At 36.1% G+C, this 22151-nt stretch overlaps 1 protein-coding gene across 10 annotated transcripts in view; it reads left to right on the top strand.

Annotated features, from left to right (window-relative positions):
• CTPS2 (CTP synthase 2) overlaps positions 1 to 22151 on the top strand; it is a 162626-nt gene that overhangs the window by 61600 nt on the left and 78875 nt on the right. For all 10 annotated transcript variants that reach the window (XM_087938294.1, XM_087938289.1, XM_087938291.1 and 7 more), the window contains 2 exons: positions 467 to 529; positions 2638 to 2681. In XM_087938294.1, the coding sequence (XP_087794420.1) occupies positions 467 to 529; positions 2638 to 2681 (107 nt within the window). The remainder of the gene's footprint in view (positions 1 to 466; positions 530 to 2637; positions 2682 to 22151) is intronic.

The raw sequence follows: 22151 nt of genomic DNA on the forward strand, positions 1-22151 counted from the left end.
GTGGTGGTCACTGTGTGAGAATCACTGTGTTCATTAGGCAAAGCCATTCTTCTGTATGGATGTTTTTTTCTGGAAACTAGCAAAAAGTACTGGAAACCAGCAAAAGAACCTGCAGATCACATCACCCAGAATGTTATAATTAAATATAAAAGTGATTGGTTGCCAAGCACCTGTCATAATGTCATATGACCACAGGGCAGAGTACAGCAATTTACAATGTATGTTTGTGTGCCTGTGTGTGTCTATCCGTGCACGGTCTACAGGCCATAAAGCACCAGTTCCATCCACTTTTTAAATGTGAACGGTGGTTAGGCAACAGGTTGTGAAGACAACCTTTGTCACATTATACTCCACTTTTTTGCTTTTGGGATCACAAAGCAACTACATATTTCTATTTCTTGGCTGGACATGTATACATATATGCATGTATGGAATTATATAATTTACCATTTTTTGTTACTTATAGGAATTTGTTTGGGAATGCAGCTGGCAGTAGTGGAATTTGCAAGGAATTCTCTAAACTGGCAAGGTATGTGCTTAATCAATGCTATTTTACATCTAATTATTTGTGGGTAAGCCCCACTCAACTTAGTAAAAATCTAATAACTGTAAGCTCTGTAAATGAAGAAATCTCCACTTATAGAAAGAGATAATTCTTAGTTTGCATTCACTAATTAGTCAGACTGAGGGAATAAAGCAAGATAATTTTATTTAGCAGAATTGTTGTATAAGAAGTTCCCTCCCTAATTATTGTTCTGGATGTCAGGAGGAATCCAGAAGAATATTAACCTTGGGGTTTAAATAGAATTATTGAGTTCTCATTGTTTTTCAATATGTTACTTATACTGTGTTTCCTCAAAAATAAGACCTTTTTGGCCCCAAAACAAGCACCAGGTCTTATTTTGGGGGGCTATCTTACACGCTTACCTTAGGACCACCCCAGCCACACCTCCCATGCCCTGACACCTGTTGCGCCACTGCCAAACTTCTTCTGTGGCCATTCATGGCCATTCGCAGCCAGATGTTGTGTGGCTCGTTGTTCTAGTGCCTCCATTTATGGCAGGAGGCTGTGTGGCATATTGTACTGTTGTGTGCATGAGCAGCAGTAACAGTGCAATGAGCCTTGAGTTCTGCTGTGAGGGGTGGAACCAATGTGATGCACTATTTGGCATTCAGCCACAAATGACTGCAAGTGGCTGCAGACGTCGGGCAACAGTGCAACAGGTGTTGGGGTGTGGGAGGCCTGGCTGCGGTGGTTCTAAGATAAGTGGGTACAGGGCACGTGGGGTAGCTCCACCACCAATCTCTGCCCTAGCTTGATTTTTATGTCTGCGCCTTGCCCCACCTTATACAACCAGATGATGGGCAGGGCTTATTTTGGGAGTAGGGCTTATCTTAGGCACAGGCGTGAAAATCAGGCTGGGGCTTGTTTTGGGGGTAGGTCATATTTTCGAGGAAACACGTGATATGTTTATTTATTTGATTCAATTTTGGTGTTGCATAATTCCCAACCAACACAGTAAGTAAAATTTCTATGAATCAATCACATACTTGAAGTAATAAGTTTCACTTCTTAGATTTCAGCCCCCTTTAGTCCCCCTTTATCTTCTCTCTAGATTTTTAGGAATCTTCCATTCCTCCAGGCAAAGTCAGGATGTTGATGCCTTTAACCTGACTTAAGAAAATTCCATACTTCTTGTGATAGGATCATATTTCTAACGAAACTCTTGACAACTGAGGAAAAAAAAATTGATCATCAAGAGCAGTCAAATCAACATTATTGTCCAACACCCTTTTGAGTTCTTGATTCATCATCATTTTAGCCATTGTCTATCCACTGTAGGATGAAGGCCTTTTCTGCATGTTTCCAACCTATATGGCCCTGAGCTTTCTTTTGCCAGTTGGGCTCATAATACTTGATGATGTTGTTGATCCATCTTGTTTTAGGTCTTGTGGACATTTTTTATCAGGTGGGATCCATTCTATGACTAGCTTGGTCCACATGCCATCAATTCTTCTTGCTAGGTGATCAGCCCATTTGCATTTCAATTCTTTTACTCTCTTGATGATATTGTATACTTTCATTTGTTCTCTAATCCATATGCAGATCTTTCTATCTTGTTTTGTAATGCTGAACATGTTTAATCTTGGTTATCCATGGGTATCTGCAGCTAACTGTAATGATGTCAAAATGATTAAAAGTGTGTGGACTTTATGTCATAATTCACATTTTCTTACTTTAATTATCTGATTTTTTTCTACATTTGTTGCAGTCACAATAGTTTAGGGGTACAGAATTCAGGCATATCTAAACCATTAAAACGAATGCATAAGGCTTAATGTTCCTTATTGTTCATAGTGACTTTTAAGCACATGCTCAGAGCAAGAAAGCAATTGGTTAAGTATTGTATTTATAGATGTGCATCTGTTATGTTTGCTATCATTTATACGAGTCTCTGCCCACAATGTCAGTTAGGGCATGTCAGTCAGAACATGCTCGTTTAAGTGGTTTACTTCATATTGTTTAATTGAAGAATACATTATGTATAATATTAAAAAGCCAATGAGAAGAGCATTTTAATCATCAGAACCCACAGAGTTTATATCAGCTTTTTTAATTAATTTTTTTTTCTACAGATGCCAATTCAACCGAATTTGATCCCAATACAAAGAAACCTGTTGTAAGTATTGATTCCTCCTTCTGTTTAAACAGGTATTGGATGCCCAGATTTGCTCATTCTTAATTAGACATGGTGACTCATTTAATTAAGACAGACATGCATTACTAATTCCAAGGAATCTGTTGCAAGTGTGGCTAAGAATGTTTCTGAATGAGAAACTTTTTGTGCATAGACCTTGCATTGAATTTTATGAGCAGTCCAAATTACCTGATTTTCCAGTTGTAATCATAGTATTTTCTTTCCAGTTCTTGTTTTATTTTTCTTACTACAAATGAAATAATACTAATGTTTGGACAAATCCATTTAAAAGCTGTTAAAGAATACTAAATAAATACAGACCACCCATAATTTCATTTTTATATAAACACCATTTAAAGCAGACATTTATGCCAGACCAATTGCTTATGAAATGACAAACTATGAATGGAAGCTTCTCTCAACACTCTAAGGTCACACATAAATGTAGAACATGCATGTTCGACTTTTGCTAGTACTGTTAGGTCAAAAAATAATGGTTTGAATGTGGTAGGTGCCAAAATTAAGATAAAAGTTCTACTAGTAAGTGTAGTACTTTCTAAGAAATTGGATACATAAAATTATTTAACTCAAGCAGTTATTAGACAGTAATCTAATATATTGTGTTGCATAATGTTTGAAGTAAGCAATAAAATAATTGTTCAGTAAATCAACACTAGTAAAGAAAGTGCAACATTGCATGATTTACAATGAACACATACTGTATTATTAATCACTATAGAACAGGGCTGTGTGTATTAGGTTGGAATGTAAAATTATCAATTACTAATTACTATAATGAAAATATCTGATTACAAATTGTGCAATCCTCTGTTAACATGATTTGTATATGTACAATATAAATAGTCCCTACAAGGAGATTTTGGTCAGAAAAAAGGAGTTTCTAATAAAAAAAACCCAGGAATATATAATATAACAAATGTTAAACGCAAAGCTTTTGCTGTGTCCCAGCATAAAAGATACAGTGCCCTTGCTGACCTTAATAGGGACACTAAAATGACAGGTCAAGGTAGTTGTGATAATGATAACTCAAGTAAGCCGGGGATCATGGTCCTAGAAGAAGAACTTACTTTGGAAGAGAAGCCACCTTCTGGTTGGGGACTCAATTGTAAGGGATGTAAATTTAGGAAAGGATACTGCGGTTTTGAAAAAGGTCAGATGTCTACCAGGTGCTACTGCCGGCAGAGACAAGAAGCGTATTCTTAAGATAGTCAAAAATGCCAGCAAGGATTGTGATGTTGATGTTATTATACATCTTGGTACAAATGATCTGTCTCAGAAGGATGTACTTTCTGTTCAGAAAGACTTCCAGAGCTTGGGGTATGAACTTAGTAATATGGGCTGTAGGCTTATCTTTTCAGAGGCCCTACCAGTATACAAGGAACAAAAAGGGAAAGGGCAGCGTGTAGCAGAGTTTAATGTGTGGCTAAAGGAGTGGTGTAAAAGGGAAGGCTTTTGTTTTATTAGTCATGATGTCTGCAGCTGGTCCAATGAAAAACTGTACAAAAGAGATGGTTTGCATCCATCAAAGAAAGGGACTGAGTTACTTGGCATTAAATTCAAAGATTTACTGGATAAACATTTAAACTGAACAGCAGGGACAGAGAATTAATGGATTCAGAACATTTCTGTCCCCAGCAACCTAAAACTAATAAGGATACCAGTGCATTCAAAATAGATGTTTGTGCAGGTAAGATTATCAACCTTGATGCCAACCAAAACTAAGCATTTAATAATGAGTGCCATACTATGTGCATTAATCAAACAGGTGGCAAGAAAGTAGGGGCAAGCAGGCACAACACAGGTTATGTAGACAGTAAACACAGTGTCAGACATAAAGATCTCGTGCCTATACACAAATGCACAAAGTCTGGGAAGCAAACAGGGTGAACTCGAACTATGAATACATGAAGGTAAATATGATATAATTGGAATAACAGAAATTTGGTGGGATGAAACCCATGACTGGAACATACTGGTAGAAGGATACAAACTATTCAAAACAAAAACAAAAAACAGACCCCATAAAAGAGAAGGTGGAGTTGCACTGTATGTAAGGGACCACTATATTGCTACAGAAATGCATGAAACCAAAGATGAAAACCTCCTAGAATGCATATGGGTCAATATAAAAGAAAAAAAGAATGACATGGCCATATGTGTATATTATAGGCCACCCAGTCAAGCAGAAAAAATAGATGTCCTTTTTGCCAGCCAACTAACAAACATATGCAGGAAACACACAATAGTAATGAGAGACTTCAATTATCCTGATATCAATTGGAAAACTAATTCTGCACCAAATGAGAAATCAAATAAGTTCCTCAACAACCTAGCTGACCACTTTGTTGTCCAAAAGGTAGAGGGTGAAACTAGAGGGACAGCCATATTGGACTTAATTCTTACAAACAGAGAAGAAGTGATAGAGGGAGTTGAAACTGCAGGAACTTTGGGTGAGAGTGACTATGTCATTCAACATAACACAAACATAATGACACCAGAGTCTTGGAATTTAAAAGAGCTGATTTAAATAAACTCAGAGAGAACTTGGGAAAGATTCCATGGATGAAAATCCTAAAGGGGAAAACAACTCAAGAATCTTGGGAAACTCTAAAAAGTATGATCATAGAAGCCCAGACCAGCACAATACCACTGAGAAAAAAAACAAGAAATCCAAGAAGAAACCAGCATGGCAGCACAAAGATCTCTCCGGCAAATTGAAAGAAAAAAAGGACAAGTACAAAAAATGGAAAGAAGGACATACAACTAAGGCAGAATATCAGCAGATAGCCAGAATCTGCAAAGACGAAGTCAGGATAGCAAAGGCTCAGAACGAACAAGGACTTGCAACAAAAGTCAAAGATAATAAAAAAAGTTTCTTCCAACATATAAATAACAAGAAAAAAATCAAGGAAACAGTCGGTCCACCAAAGAGAGAAGATGGCAAGGAAGTAACAGGCAACAGAGAGAAAGCAGAACTGCTTAACTCATTCTTTGCATTGGTCTTCACGCAAAAAGAAACTATAGCTCAACCCACCAAAACCATTACTGCAAAAGACAGACCAGAAATAAAAGTGAAAATAAGCAAAAAAAATAGTAAGAGAACACCTGTCTGATCTTGATGAAAACAAATCACTGGGGCCTGATGGATTACATTCCAGAGTTTTAAAGGAGTTGGCAGAAGTCATCTCAGAACCACTGCACCATATCTTTCAAAAATCCTGGAACTACCAGAGGACTGGGAAAGAGCTGATGCGGTTCCCATCCTCAAAAAAGGAGAAAAAAAAAACAGACCCAGGAAACTATAGACCAATCAGCCTAACATCAATACACAGGAAGATACTGGAAAAGATAATGAAAAAACAGATCTGCCAACATCTAGAAACAAGTAAAGTAATAACTAGCAGTCAGCACAGGTTTGTTAAGAACAGATCATGCCAAACCAATCTTATTTCATTCTTCAACACAGTGACTAAATTAGTAGACTGGCAAAATACTGTGGACATAATGTATTTAAATTTCAGCAAGGCATTCGACAAAGTAGACCACAACCTACTTCTTAGTAAGCTAGAAAAAAGTGGAATAGATAGCACCACCACTAGATGCACTTGCAACTGGATGGCAAACTGTGTTCATCGAGTAGTTCTTAATGGGTCTAAGTCTACATGGAGGGAAGTAAGCAGTGGGGTGCCACGGGATTCCGTCTTAGGCCCAGTACTCTTCAATATCTTCATGAACAACTTAGATGAGGGAATAGAAGGGGAACTTACCAAATTTGCAGATGATACTAAGCTGGCAGGAATAGCTAACACCCAAGAAGATAGGCTCAAGATCCAGATGGATCTTGACAGACTAGAACATTGGGCCGTATCTAACAAAATGAAATTCAATGTAGAGAAAAGTAAAGTTTTACACTTAGGCAAGAAAAACCAAAAGTACGCATATAGACTGGGTGAAACCAGGCTCAACAGCAGTAACTGTGAGAGGGATCTTGGAGTCTTAGTGGACAAGCAGCTAAATATGAGCCAGCAGTGTGCAGCAGCAGCCAAAAAAGCTAATGCAATCCTAAATTGTATTAACAGAGGGATACAATCAAGATCAAGGGAAGTACTAATACCACTCTATAAAATCTTAGTAAGACCACACTTAGAGTACTGCATCCAATTTTGGTCACCACGTTATAAAAAAGATGTTAAGACTCTAGAAAAAGTACAGAGAAGAGCAACCAGGATGATTAGGGGACTGGAGGCTAAAACATACAAGAGAAGGAAAGAGAAGGACTAGGATAGCAGTCTTCCAATATTTGAGGGGCTGCCACAGGGAGGAAGGGGTCAAGCTATTTTCTAAAGCGCCTGTAGGCCAGACAAGGAATAATGGATGGAAACTGAACAAGGAGAGAATTAACCTGGAAATAAAGATAAACTTTCTGACAGTGAGAACAATCAACCAATGGAACAGCTTGTTTTCGGAAGTTGTGGGAGCACCATCACTTGAGATTTTCAAGAAGAGATTGGACTGCCATTTGTCAGAAATGGTGTAGGGTCTCCCACTTGGGTGGGAGGTTGGACTAGATGACCTACAAAGTCCCTTCCAACTCTGATTATCTGTTATCTGTTATATCTAACTTTGGCACCCAATATATAAACTGGAGTCTAGCATTTTTTTAAAAAACTATAAAATATCAATAATACCATGAACCCAAGTATACTAGATTAGAAAAAAGTTTGGGATAAGTTTTTTAATGTCTCAGCATATGTAGCCGTAGCCTAAAGAACTACTTATAGTGGTTTACTTCTGCAAGTTAAGTTGGATAATATCTGATAGTACTTTGATGAAAACCCATAAAGAAATCCCAGGCCTATAAATTAGTCCAGGCTAGACTAAACTAGATTAAACTAGACATGTAAGGCAATAGCAATAGTTCAATATTTTGCTAATCTACATCAATAACACAAGACAAAACTAGAATGAAATAACACAAAATTCTTAAATAGATTTTTTAAATATTTTGTAACATTGTGAAATAGCTGCTATGAGTTAACCTATGAACATTAATTTTAACAGCATCAGTTTTCTGATCTTCCAGATGACTTGATTATTTCTACTCAAGAGATGCTATTGATAACTTTGGGGTATTACTTGGATATCATATGCCAGATGCTGCTGTTACTTTAATATTATTTCATTTTTCCAGATTTTCAACTGAGCAATACCTTTTGTCAATTACATGCTCATCCATCTATTTTTATTAAAGCAAAGCACAAATATTATTTGTTGGTAAAGATAATATAGCTTCAATAAGACAAGACAAGACAGGAGGGCAGAGCTGACATCATGGTGAAACAGTGTGGTTTTCACGGGGCTTCATGAACTGCCAAATTCTGCCTGCCAGGAGGCCCTGTCCAAAGTCACTTCAGAGGGGTGACAAAGATAGAGGGGACACTCTGTCAATCACAAGGAGGCTGCAATCTCCTTGTTTGATCTGGAAAAGCCTTTCAGACCAGTGGGACAAAAAGACAGCCATTATGGCTAGACCAAGGCTATGACAGCTCGATTGAAGAAGCAAAGAAGAGATGATTTAACAACAGTGTGGCTGAGTTGGGTGAGATTTTTCCAACTTTTGTTGAGAAATTTGCCCCTGTAATAACTTCTAGTGAAAGTGGGACTCAAGAGAGGAGTAGTAGTAGTTTTCTCCCACTTCTCAAGATTAGCGGCAATTAAGACTGTAAGCTGTTGACAGATCCGAAAAAGGGAGAAGAGAATTTTTCGAGAGAATAAATTTTAAAGCCAGAGGAAAACTGGACTGGTTGTTTTAGCAACTTTAATTGAGTTAAAAAATACTAGAATATATTCAAAATGAAATTTTGACTTTCGAAACTTTTAAAAAAAGAAAAAAAGTTCTTTCACACTTTAGAAATTCAGAAGTAAAATTAGAGAAATAGGGCGACACCTACTGGTGGGGAAGGGCTCCAGAAAAGTGAAAAGACCTTGACTGCTGATAAGATCGTTATTGCTACAAGTAACACCTGCAATTTGTTTATATTAGACATTTGAAAACAAGTGAAAATATTGAAACTTTTTTTTTAACACTGTAACTCTCTTTTATGGATTATAAATATGCTGAGCAGTTTGAAGTTGGAAAACAGCAGGGATTTATTTTGAGACTAGGTGGATGATTCTTTGATTTGTAAGATACTGTGGTTTACAAAACAGTGGGGATTTGATGACCTCTGGATTACAAATACTATTTGCTAAAAGAAGAAGAAACAGCAGCTGTTTTTTAAAAGAAACAGTTTGGATTAATTTACAGATTAACTTTGTGGATTATAATAGTAAAGAACTGTGAAGATGACTAGCGACTGGGAAAAAGAAGGACTGTGAATTTCTTTTGGTAATATTTCAAAAGTGGGAAGAGGAATTAGCTCGGGATTTTGGATTATTCTGGTTTTATTTTGAATTATTATTGTTTATCATTTTTAAATTTACTAATACATCTTAAAATGACAAGTACTCAAAACTTAACTATAATAAGAAGGGAGCACATCTTCACCATCAGCAGCAGCATTCAGTCCATCAAATCAAAATCATTAGACAGTCTGATACAACGAGAAAATGAATATAATTCAAAAAGAGATGCAGTCAATGTTTCAATCACTACAAGAGGCATTGGCAAGAAACCACAATGAGATGAAGAATGAGTTGGGAGAGATGAAGGAAAAAATACAAAATATGGATGAAAAAATAGGGAATTTTCAGCAGATGACAGTTAAAAATGAACAAAATATTAAAATAATATTTTGAAATATTAAGTGAAACAATGGAAGAAGAATCACAGCTATTAATTAACATAAATGGATTGAATTCCACTATGAAAAGGAAACAAACTTTTACTAAATTACAAAAACTACAATTAGATTTAATCTGTCTATAAGAGGTTCACATTAAAAAACAACATAATGAATTACTAGAACACCCTAAAATTGGGAAATTATTTTTTTCATTAGCATGACAAAAGAAAAGAGGGGTGGTTTTATATATTAAAGAAACAATAAATGCCAGACAAATTTATACAGATGGATGGGAGAATTTTGATGGTGGAAGTAACACTAAGTCATAAACAGATACTTTTGATAGTGATATATGCACTAAGTAATAAACAAGAAGAAATTTAAGAAAAACTTAATAAGAAAATTATAGAAATGGACTATGAAAATATTTGTGTGGTAGTGGATTTTAATGCAATTGTAGACACAAAACTTGACTATAGAAGCAGTAAAGTAGCCAAAAAGGCAAGATAAACTCTTCCAAAAACTTTCTTCAAAATGGCAGAAGAATATGTATTCAAGATATATGGAGATAAATAAATCATAAGAAAAATCAACATGCATTTTATTCAAACAGACATCAATCTTGGTCAAGAATAGATATGATATGGATGTCACCAGATTTAAAAGCAAACGTGCAAGATATACAAATAGAATCGAATATATGGGCAGACCATAATCCAGTAAAAGTCAAGTGGAAAGGACAAAAGAAAAAAATGAGATGGATGTTGAATCAATACATATTAAGGGATAAAGAATTTACACAAACAATGGAAAAAGAAATGGGTTTCTTTTCTAAAGATAATAAAAAAGAGACCTAACTGCAAAATGTATGGGATACAGCCAAAGCATATTTCTGGGGACTAGCCATAACTTACACAGGAAGAAAAAAGAAAAAGAAACAATATCGAAAGACACTATATCAAACACAAAAGACTAGAATTAAAATTACAAAAAGAATCACAAAAAAAAAGAATCTAAAAAAATCAAATGGAACTAATAAAACATAAATTGAATCTAATGGAAAAAGAAGAATTGGCATAAAAAAATAAAAGTGCAAAACAAAACTTCTTTGAAAATGCTAACAAACCAGGAAGATGGTTAGCATATAAACTAAAAATAGAGAAAGCAAAGAAACTGATACATAGATTGGTAGATGAGAAAGGAACTCTCCATTATCAAAATGAAAGTAAAAAGAAAATAATTCAGGATTTCTACAAAAATCTGTATGGTCAAGAAACAAATTCAGAAGATAAAATAAAACAATATTTGGAAAAGCTGAATTACCTAAAGTGCCTGAAACAGTGAAAGCTATGTTAAATGAAAGGATAATGATAATGGAATAATAGAGACGATCAAGATACAAAAAGAATAATAAAATGCCAAGACCAGATGGTCGACCAGCGGGAATAATAGAGGCGATCAAGATACAAAAAGAATAATAAAATGCCAAGACCAGATGGTCCACCAGCGGAATTCTATAAGTATTTACAAGACATTCTACGACTGTCAAGGTTGGAAATTTATAATGAAGTATTGTTAGAAGCTAAGATATCAAATACTTGGACAGAAGCAAATATTACTCTTAAGCCAAAAGAAGATTCAGATTTAATGCGGATTAAAAATTATAGGCCAATATCACTATTGAATGTTGATTATAAAATATATGCCTGAATAAAAGCAGAGAGATTAAACAGATTTTTGAATGAATGTATACATTCAGTTTAGAATGGATTCTTACCTAAGAGACAAATTAAAAACAATATGAGAGTCATCTTGAATACACTGAAATATTATGAAACACATTCTTAAAAACAAATGGCGCTGATCTTTTTAGATGCACAGAAAGCTTTTTGCAACGTAAATTGGCAATTCATTAAATTGGCAATCAATTAAAACAAATGGACTTTGGTGAAAGATTTACTAATATGATTAAGCCAATATACTCTAAACAGACTGCAAAGGTGATGGTTAATGGGGACAATGCAGAGAACTTTAATATAAACAAAGGCACATTACTATTTATATTGACGTTGGAAGTGTTAAATAGAAATATTAGACAAGATATAGAAATAAAAGGTATGGAAATAAATAAAGAAAAATACAAACTACAGGCATTTGCAGATGACTTGGTATTTATTTTAGAAGAACCACAAGAAACTGGACCTAAATTAATTAAAAATAGAAGAGTGTAGTGAAATGGTAGGATTGAAAATAAACAAAAAGAAAACTAAAATATTAGCTAAAAATCTTATAAATAAACAGAAAAAAGATTTAAGGAAGCAAACAGACATCCAGATAGTTAAGAAAGTAAAATATTTAGGAATTCAATTAACAGCAAGATGTGTTATCATTAAAGAAGACAATTACAATAAGCTCCTGCAACAAATCAAATCAGACTTGGAGAATTTTACAACTATCCTTGATAGGAAGAATAGCTACGATAAAAATGAATATTATAAAAAAATGAAACTTTTTAAACATGGGATTTGTTTTATCAATGTCTAAATAGCAGAAAAAGAGATTAGAAACCTAAAAGTAAAAGAGAAAGGTTAATTACAATGAAGATTTACTAAAATGGATAAGTAAATATTATTATTATTATTGATGTTTAAGAATATTATTACTATTATCATTACTTGAAGCCAATTGTACTCAGTATGCATGCATGCACACACATACACATATAAAGATAAGACAGATTCCCTGTGTTTTAGAGGGATTCATGAAATGTCTTCTTTGCATTTTAATAATAATTATTCAGTCTCTGATAAAGCAATTGACTTATGCAAATGAATGATGTCGTTCCAGGTTTTCCAAGTAGAGAATAATTCTTCTTGGTTTTGTACAGCAAAAAAATTACACTGAATTTAGAGCAGCAATTTTCCTTGTCTTAGGTTACTCCCAGCTTGCAAGCCATTTTTAGTGAATTTTTAGTGATTTTTCCAAGAATATTTTTTTCTGCAATAATGCAGAAAAAAACATAGAGGAGAGAGAGTTTGCTGGCACTTCTGTAGATTTATAATATATGCTCCTTTGAACAGGAGTGGGGTTCTACAGGTTCGCACCTATTCACTAGAAACGGTTGTTACCATTCTAAGCAGTTTGGAGAACCGATTGTTAGAAGAAATTACTGGCCTAATCCTGTAAGGAAGGCAGGAAGGAAACATTCTGGTGTTGCTTACAGCAACTGCCTCTCCATTAACCCTTATTACATTCTTGGCAGGACTAGACTTCCTGTCTCAGGAACTTCTCTGGAATTTTTTCCCCTTCCTTTGCTGGTACTTTGCTTGTGTGGAGTGACCATTCAAAGTTACAATGGCACTGAAAAAAGTGACATGACCATTTTTCACACTTACGACTGTTGCAGCATCCCCACGGTCATGAGAGGCCAGGCAAGGAGATGTGTGCCTCAATGTGAGAGGTATTGAGTTGGCCACGTCCAGCCAGTCACATGACCACCAAGCCACATCCACCAACTAAGCCATGCCCACAGAACCAGTTGTTAAAAAAATGAATCTCACCCCTGCCTTTGAAGCAAATTTCTGAATTGTAAAACACTCCAGAAGAATCAGTTCACTGTAGTATTTAAGGTACACAGCTAGAAACCAGGAGACTATTAGTTCTAGTTTTGCCTTAGGCACAAAGCTATCTGGGTGATTTTGGACCATTCACTCTCTTTCAGCTTTTAGGAAGAAGACAATAGCAAATTTCTTCTGCCAGGAAAACTGCAGAGACTTGAGCAGACAGTGTGCCACGAGACAATATTGATTCAGAAGCACACACATACAAAATCCACTCAATGTTTATATGGAGCTTTTGGGTCTATTTCTATTTCTTTTGGCTTTTATGTTGCAATACAATCGTATAAAAGGTTGCACATTATTCAGAAATGATTCTGAAGAAGTGTTTTGAAATTCTTATGAGCCAGTAACTCTAGGATACTTATTAAAGTAGCCCATCTTTTTACTGGTAGTTGCTTTAAAAATCACAAAGTAAGTTCTTTAAACAGCTGCAATGTTTTAAACTGCTTATTTTTGTTGATCTTTTGTAAACCTTTCTCTGTATTCTTCTGGTGTAAGAGCAGGTTAATAGTATAAATAAATAAAAAGCAATCTTTAACACATATTGGAAGCGTGGCTGTTTATAACAGTGCTTATTCAAATCCTACTTGAATAGTTGCCAAGGAGGGGCTTTTATTTTAAAAATCACTATAATAGGCATTACTTTAGGAATCCACGCCTTATATAATTCACATGACATTAGTGTTTCTTTATAAGATATACGTGAAGTCAAATGAAATGTGTTTTGAGGTGGGACATGTTAAAAATTGTATGCATTTCCAGCTATTAGCATAGGGATAACTGAGGTTTACAGATTCTCTAAACTTCCTTTATCTTTCCCTACTTTCAATTTAATTTTCCTTATTCCCTCAATTACCATAGGAGGAGTCTGGCAGTACAATTTTTTGAATAGATTTAATAAGGTGTAAGTCAGTACTTTTTGGCTCCTGATCCTATGAGTTTCCTCCAATGTTTTGACTGAGATATGTGGGTTTATTTTATCTGTAGTGGTTTCATAAATTCTGAGAAATGTGTATGAATTAAAATATTAAACAGAAAAGGATGTAATAAAAACTTAATTTAAAGGGCCAGTTGTGGCAAAAGATATTCATTAAAGCAGAATGTCCATGAAATAGTAAATAAGATATCATTTAGCCAAAACAAATCCCACACTTTTACATAACTAAGTCTATTTCATTTTACTTATTGATTTGAAGGGTCCAATTTTAACTGAAGCTTGTAAGATGGTGGTTTTATATGATTAACTCTAAACAACATACTGTATAAGTGAGGATGACAAGGGAGACTTCATGATCAGAGGAGGAGTCGGCAAAAATAATCAACAACAACTTTATTAGGAGAATTGGCAACTCCCTCACTTTCTGTCATCATCTGCTATCCGCAATACCTCCTCTGCGTCATTCAAGGGTCCATTTCCTTCAAACTGCAAGTCAATGAATTAAATTCAGTGACATCAATGAATAAAAATAGTTTTTCTAGCCATTTGCCAATATTGGAATATACTGAGCTTTTGAAGGTGCAGTGAAATTGAACATTGCTGACTTTAACTTATAGTTTCTAAGGTTTTCTAGATGTGTTGCCCTCCTGTATCTCTTTCGTCTTCCAACACAAGTGTCAGTTTATCACAGCATCTCTTCCTATAAAATTTTTCAGTTGCAGAATAATCCCCAGGTCTATAGGCTGTATGAATGGAGTTTTGTTTAATGTGCAAAGGCATATACTTAAATTTTCATCAATCCGAATACAGCTGGAAGGGACCTTGGAAGTCTTCTAGTCCAATTCCCTGTTCAAGCAAGAGACCCTATACCATTTCAGACAGGTGGCTGTCCAGTCTTTTATTAAAAACCTCCAGTGATGAAGCCCCTACAACTTCTGAAGGCAAGCTGTTCCACTGGTTAATTGTCCTCACTGTTAGGAAGTTACTCCTTAATTCCAAGTTGCTTCTCTCCTTGACTAGTTTCCACCCATTGTTTCTTGTCTTGCCTTCTGCTGCTTTGGAAAATAAGTCAACCTCTCTTCTTCGTGGCAGCCTCTCAAATACTGGAATATTGCTATCATGTCACCTTCAGTCCTTTTTTTCTCTAGACTGGCCATACTCAATTCCTGCTACTGTTTTTCATATGTTTTAGTCCCCAAGTCTTTAATCATCTTAGCTGCTCTTCTTTGCACTTTCCCCAATGTCTTAACACTTTTTTGTAATATGGTGAATACTGGATGCAGTATTCCAAGTGTGGTCTTACTAAGGATTTATAAAATGGTACTAATACTTCATGTGATTTTGATTCTATGCCTCTATTTATACAACCAAGGATTGTATTAGCTTTTTCAGCTGCTGCCGCATACTGCTAGCTCATGTTTAAGTTATTGTCCACTAGGACTCCAACATCTCTCTCACGGTTACTGTTTTTGAGCCACGTTTCGGCTAAACTGTAAGTGATGAAGCCCCTACAACCTTTGGTTTTTCCTGCCTTGCTTTTCTCCACATTAAATGTTATGTTGTTGGATAGGGCCCATTGTTAAAGTTTTATCCTGTTATTGACATTTCATATTCAACTCATATTCTGAGTTCTTTTGGGAATGGACATTAGAAAAAAAAGTTATTTGACAGTTTATGGCAGTACAAAGCATTAATCATTGCTTAGCTTCTGGAGATTTTTCATGATCGAATCTATCCCCTTTGTTGTGACATGAATGTTTTTATTTGCACTTGTAGGGAGCTTACAGAATTATCACAGCTATCCATTGCGGGCTTTGGAACTTAAGTTCATGTGATTTGCTATTATATTAACTGCTAATTTAGTTCTGCTCCATGTGCATAAACATCATATTAACCACTTCATCATTTCTCATTGAGTGCTGCTTTCAGAACCATTGTCATATATTTGTTACCCTAATTTCCTCTGTTTGATTGCTGGCTTATTATTTTATTGGATTTGTAGGATGCCTCATTATTCATGATCTTGAGTGGCTTTATACAATTAAAACACCAATAAATACAAAATAACTCTAGCAATGAAGCCAGCATCTATTCAGGGAACAGAAACAATGCCTAGCAATTTCTCACCATTTCAAGTATCTGTCCATCCATTTAGCACAAGGCCTCTGAGAAAAGCCAGGATTTTTTAAAAAGGTAGTCTAAAGATGGAAGCATGAGGATGTACAGAAGGATTTTGTTCCAAAGGGCAAGTACTGCAACAGAGGCACCTCATCTCTTGGGTCTTACTAAATGAAATTGCTTAATTTACATAACTCAAAGCAAACCAACCCTGTCAGAATGCATAAAAAGCATTATGACAGGGGTGTCGAACTTGGAGCCCATGGGCCAGATGTGTCATGTGCTGCCCCCCCACCCCAGTTTAGTGAAGGGGGAAAAGTCCTGATATGTCATGCGATGCCACTGTGATGCCACAAGTTTGACACCCTTGCATTAATGGGGAGGAGACAGTTCCTGGGATAGCAGTCCCCTAAGCCATGAAAGGTTTGGTAGATAATAACTAGCAAGTTAAATTGGATCTAGAAGTAAACTAGCAGACAGTGCAGATCATACAATAGATCACTGGTCACAGTGGTACCTACCCATTACTGTTGTGATCAGAGATGGTATTCAGCAAGTTCTGACCAGTTCTGGAGAACCAGTAGCGGAAATTTTGAGTAGTTCAGAGAACTGGCATATACCACCTCTGACTGGAGATTTTCCTTCCCCTGCCAGGCCCACCAAGCCATGCCCACAAAACCAGTAGTAAAAAAATTTGAATCCCACCACTGGTTGTAGTGTTTCATTCTGGACTAACTATAGCTACTAAGTGAGTATCCCTATGTAGAGTGCATTGTGATAGTGCAATTGCAAAGTGACCCAAGACATGAGTGGTCATAAGTAAGGCCTGTTAATCCAGGAAAAGATACAATTGGTGCAGAAACTATGCTTTTCTAGACATAGTTGCTACCTTGAATAGAAGTTAAAAGTCCAGGAAAGCCTCCAGATTGCATATCCAATGCAGCCCTGAGTGAACCAATGCAACCCTGCTCAGAACCAAAGATAAAAGGTCCCCAGTGTTGGAAGAACCAAACATCTGCAGCCAGTCAGTCTTGTTATAGTTCTTTCCTAACCAGACCTCACAGTCTCCAGGTATTGCTTCAAGACCTTGAAAGCTTCACTAGGTCAGTGAAGGATTGAGAGGTACAGCTTAGTATCAGCAGCTTACTAATAACACATCTTGCCAAATTAAAGGCTGACTTCCCCTGGCTTATAGTGTCATGTAGTAAACAACTGGAGGGCAGTGAGTATTGGGTCCCAAAACACTCTGCAGATCAGGAGCTTTGGGTTCAACTTCTGCCCCCCACCCCCGAAAGCACTAACTATAACCAGTCTTAAAGGTGGAGAACCATTAATATAATGCTCCCCATTCCCACTTTCTGCAGCTAGTTCAGAAGTATAGCTTTTTTGATGATGTCTGCTGAGAGATCAAGGAGGACCAGGATGGTAGGACCACCTAGTCATCAATAAGTGCAACCACTGTCAGATCAATACTCTGTCCCAAAACCTGAAACTCCACTGAAAAGTGTCCAGATAATTTTACAGTAAAATATTTATCTTTTGATTAATAAATATATCACTCTTTTATGCCATACTCTTTTCTAACATGTTCCTGTTTCTATTTCTTTCTTTCTGTTACTTAATTTGTTTCTGCCCTTTTTAGTTGAATTTTTAATATATATACCATATCTGTACTAAGAAGCTTAGTGTATGTTTTTATCCATATTTATACAGGTAGTCCTCAAGTTACTCAAGTAATGGAATTTGCCAATTACATTCATAACCTGAGGATTTGTTGGAATGAATTAAGTAAAATGAGCTTGAAAACTTACTGCTTTTGTCCATACATTTGCTAATCGAATGCGCAGGTCATTAAGTGCACACGAGGTATCTTAGGGTGGAGAAGGCTAATGAGGATTTTGTTAAATATAAAGACATTTTGAATGAGAAGTGGGAGCTCAAAAATAAACAAGAATTGAGCGATCAAGGGATTGATACGACATGGTATTCACAAGTGTAGATACATTCTAGATACGAGAAAGATGCAAAATTATATGGTTTTTATAAAGAATTAACAGAACTAGACTAGATATTAACAGGGGCAGAAAAAAAATTGAATAAAAAACGTATAGTTATCTATTATATATTAAACTAGCTCTATACCCATGCTTTGCTATAAAAATATGTGATTGGGCTTAGTTTTGGGGGAGGAAAATAAAGGATTTTTTTTTTTGCCTCTGTCTACCAGCATCCATTGTATTCATCTGGCTAGCGTCCTGTCAGTGTGTGAGAGCTGAGGGGTGTTTGGAAACTGAAACAGTATTTGTTGTGTGAGCAAGAAGGAGACAGCAAGTAGCCTGGGTGTGGCTTAGCTCAACTGTTCTGTACTAAAAGCTGTTTGGTGCTGTGAAACTAAAACTGAAACTCCTCTGCTTGTGTTTCGCATTTGGAAGAAATTTCAGGTGGGGAGGGGGGAGTCAAACTCCTTAACATCAAAGTGTATTAATAATAATATACAAAATACTAATGCTTTGATGGTCATTTTGAAAAATCCTTTCTTTCTTAAATTCTTTCTTAGTGAGAAAGGAACGTATGTTCCAAGAGGAATGTATGTGCCAAATCTCAAGTTTGTAGGCTTTACGGTTATGGAAATTTTGTGATGATGCATGAGTGGTATTCTACGGATGAGAATGTGATTAGGAAAATATTAGAGTGTGCAGAAATGAACATATTAATGTTGGCAATTAAGGAGAAAGAGCAAACTGAATACTATATAATACAGGATCTATTTTATCAATGGTTAAATAATAAAAACGGAAGTTAGAAACAAGGAAACAAAATAAAGAAGATATGTTAGAACAGAGAAGTAAATATTATGATTAGTAGGTTGAATATTACTATTTTAATATTGTAAAATTAATGTGTGGAATATTACTATTTGATAGTGTAGGGCAGTGGTGCACTCGCCTCTCCAGCTCCGTGGCAGTGGACAAATGCAACGGAACTGGAGAGTAGGATTGTTTAGAAGCTCCTCTTGCAATTTGGAAAAGGAGTGCTTTTGGCAAACGAGGGGATCAGGACAGTGGCGTGTCAAGCTCTCCAGCTCTGTGGTAGTGCAATTTATGAAATCCAGGTGGGTTCAGAAAGTGGCAGGACAGGGCAGGGCTACACTGGCTTGTGAGAGAGGCTGGGCCTCAGTGGGGATGGGGAGAGGCTGGCCAGGTGCTTCTCTGCCTAGCTGGACACGAGCTCCAGTACACAAGGCTGCATAGGAGGTGAGCATGGGTAATTCGGGGCTCTCAGGTGTGGCACCAAAGTAGCATGTTGCAGTGTCTCTGCAATCGTTCATAAATGCGAACGACCACTGTTATGCTGCAACATACGTAATTTTGGGACCTGGTCGTAAGTCTTTTTGGCGGAGATGTAACTTTGAACATTTGTTAAGTTAACATTTGTAATTCAAGGACTACCTGTAATGGCGATCACTATTAACTATAGTATTGTAAATTAGCTGTCTGGAAAGCAGTCCCTGTCTAAAATCTGATCTGGTACCCTTGTGCAGTGCATGAAAAGGAGGCATCCTCAACAAAAATTTTAATAAATGCACAAATGAAACTTGTTTTAAAAACTAATGGGATGAGGAGAAAGATTAGATTTTCCTCCTACTGCACTTTGTGGCCCTGATTGGTACTAATTATTTTCTATTCAGGGAGTTAAAAGCTACTTGCACAGTACAATAACACAGATTATCCATATTGTCTAATTTGTTATTGGGGGTCAATTTACCTGTTGTTGCTTCAAAAAAATGTCACTTGCTGTAAGCGGTGGGGTTAGAGAAATTGCATATTTAGCAAAATTGTATTTCTAAAAAATATTTGATATAACAAATCATCTAACTATTAATTGTGTACTATAAGTCTCAAGTTTGTAGACTTATCTTTGGCACGAATTCTTCCTAAATACCTAAAAATGAGACCTAATTTGCTTGAAATGAAGAATATTGACCTTTTTCCCTTTGGAAAAACAAATAATATTCCTCCATTAAGCTATAAACAAGGACAGCCAGTTCCAATTTTCCTCCTCCCAATTTTTCAGAAATTCAGAAAACTTCACCTTCTTAGGAACATCTATTATTCTTAGGTATTTCTTGTCCTTCTGTTAAAAAGCGCAAACTTTACAGCTTTTTCATGTTTTTATTATGTTTAATCAATAGGAGGCACAAATTCTGCTTGCATGTCAGGTTGGTTCATGTTCAGTTGGGTTATGTCCTGAATCATCATTTGGCCTGAACAAAATCTTATGTCATTGCATTTACCTAATTATATTAATAATCTTTGTAACAATTATTATTCCTTTCTTTTAATTTTTATTTCCAGTGAAACTGTAGTGAAGTCATAGTTAACAAATTGATGCTAAATTTAGAAACAAATGTCTTTGAAGGAATGTTCATTTAGATTGAGCCCAGCCAAAGAAAAGCAGGAAAAATCTCTTTCAATCGCCAAAGGTTTTCTAAGCACAAATAGAAGACATGATGATGTCAAAGATTAAAGTAAATATTATACAAACAAATGAAAACATGAGTGATTTTTTCATGAACAAACCAAAATATTATGAATTTGGTTATTTTAAATGTGCACTTTCTTGTCGGATTTTTCTGCCACCTTTAATTATGGTAGGCAGTGTTTGCTACAAGGGATTATGTCATTAATTGATATATTTCCATCCATGATTTTCTTCCAAATAAAATATCTGTGGAGTCTTTGATGAAAGTCTTCCTAAATTAATTGTTTAAAAAGAATAAATTAGAAATAACACCCCTTTGAAGTCTGCTTTCTAACAATTGTTTCTCCTGTGTGTTGCCTTAGAGTAAATGTGATAATGTATTTTTTAATGTATCTAGATTATGAAGGTACAAAAAAATAACTGCAGCTTAATTCCATAAAAATTATGTGAAAATTATTGGAAATCCTAAGTGGACTTGATGAGAAACCCTTGCAGCCTCCAGTTAACATAGATACGGGACAGAGAAGAGTTTCTTGTCTGTTTCTACTGGTAGAACATCCAGCTGCAGTTACATTAGAAAGGTAATGAGAAAATTGGAGAGTTCATGTCAGAGCTCGTCCTTTCGAAAAGTTTAATTGACTCATTTTTGAGTTATGTGTCAGGAATATATGTCATCTTTCAAACTCTATGCATGTAAATATAATTCATTGGGAAATGTTGTTAGAAATATTTTAATTATTAAAACCAGTATGTATTTATTTATCATTAATAGCCCATCTTTTCTCCTAAAACTTAAAGGGGCTGTATGTGTATATGAATATGACACTTTTAAGGGGTGTCAAATTCACGATGACACGTCATGATGTATTGCAACTTTTTTCCCCTTCGCTAAACTGGGGATGGGGGTGGCCAGTCCATGAAGCATCTGGCCGGTGGGCCACGAATGTAACCCCTGTATTAGACCATCTTCTAATTGCTTTTTATCCCATTGTGTTGAGAAGTAATTATTGGCCCAACGTCACCCAGTGATCATTCATTGCTAGCCTCAATTCTCATCTAACACTTTAACCAATTGACATGTGATTGCATCTGTGAATATTTGGCATATTATGGAAATAGAGCCATGATCTTAATTTTGCATAGCATATATTTAGTGGCACAAGACTTCTTAGCCATTCTGAGAAACTGACATTAGCAAAAATCTCTCTAGTTATCAGTAATGACCAGGGGTGGAATTCAGCCGGTTCACACTTGTTCAGGCAAACCGCTTGTTAACTGTTTGCCCAGTTCGGAGAACCGGCTAATCCCAGTTTGGAGAACCGGCTAATCCCACCTCTGGCTGACCCTGCCCCTCCCAGGAGTCCCTCTGTTTTGGCTTTCAGGGTGGTGCACGAGGCCATCCAGGCCCAAAATGGGGCACAGGGAGCAATGCGTGGCCTCCCGCACCCTGTTTTGGCTGCCAGAGTGCTGCAGAAAATAGTTGGGATTT

This window comes from Pseudonaja textilis, chromosome 8, assembly GCF_049901715.1.
Source record: "Pseudonaja textilis isolate UNSWEBS1 chromosome 8, rPseTex1.2, whole genome shotgun sequence".
Lineage (NCBI taxonomy): Eukaryota > Metazoa > Chordata > Lepidosauria > Squamata > Elapidae > Pseudonaja > Pseudonaja textilis.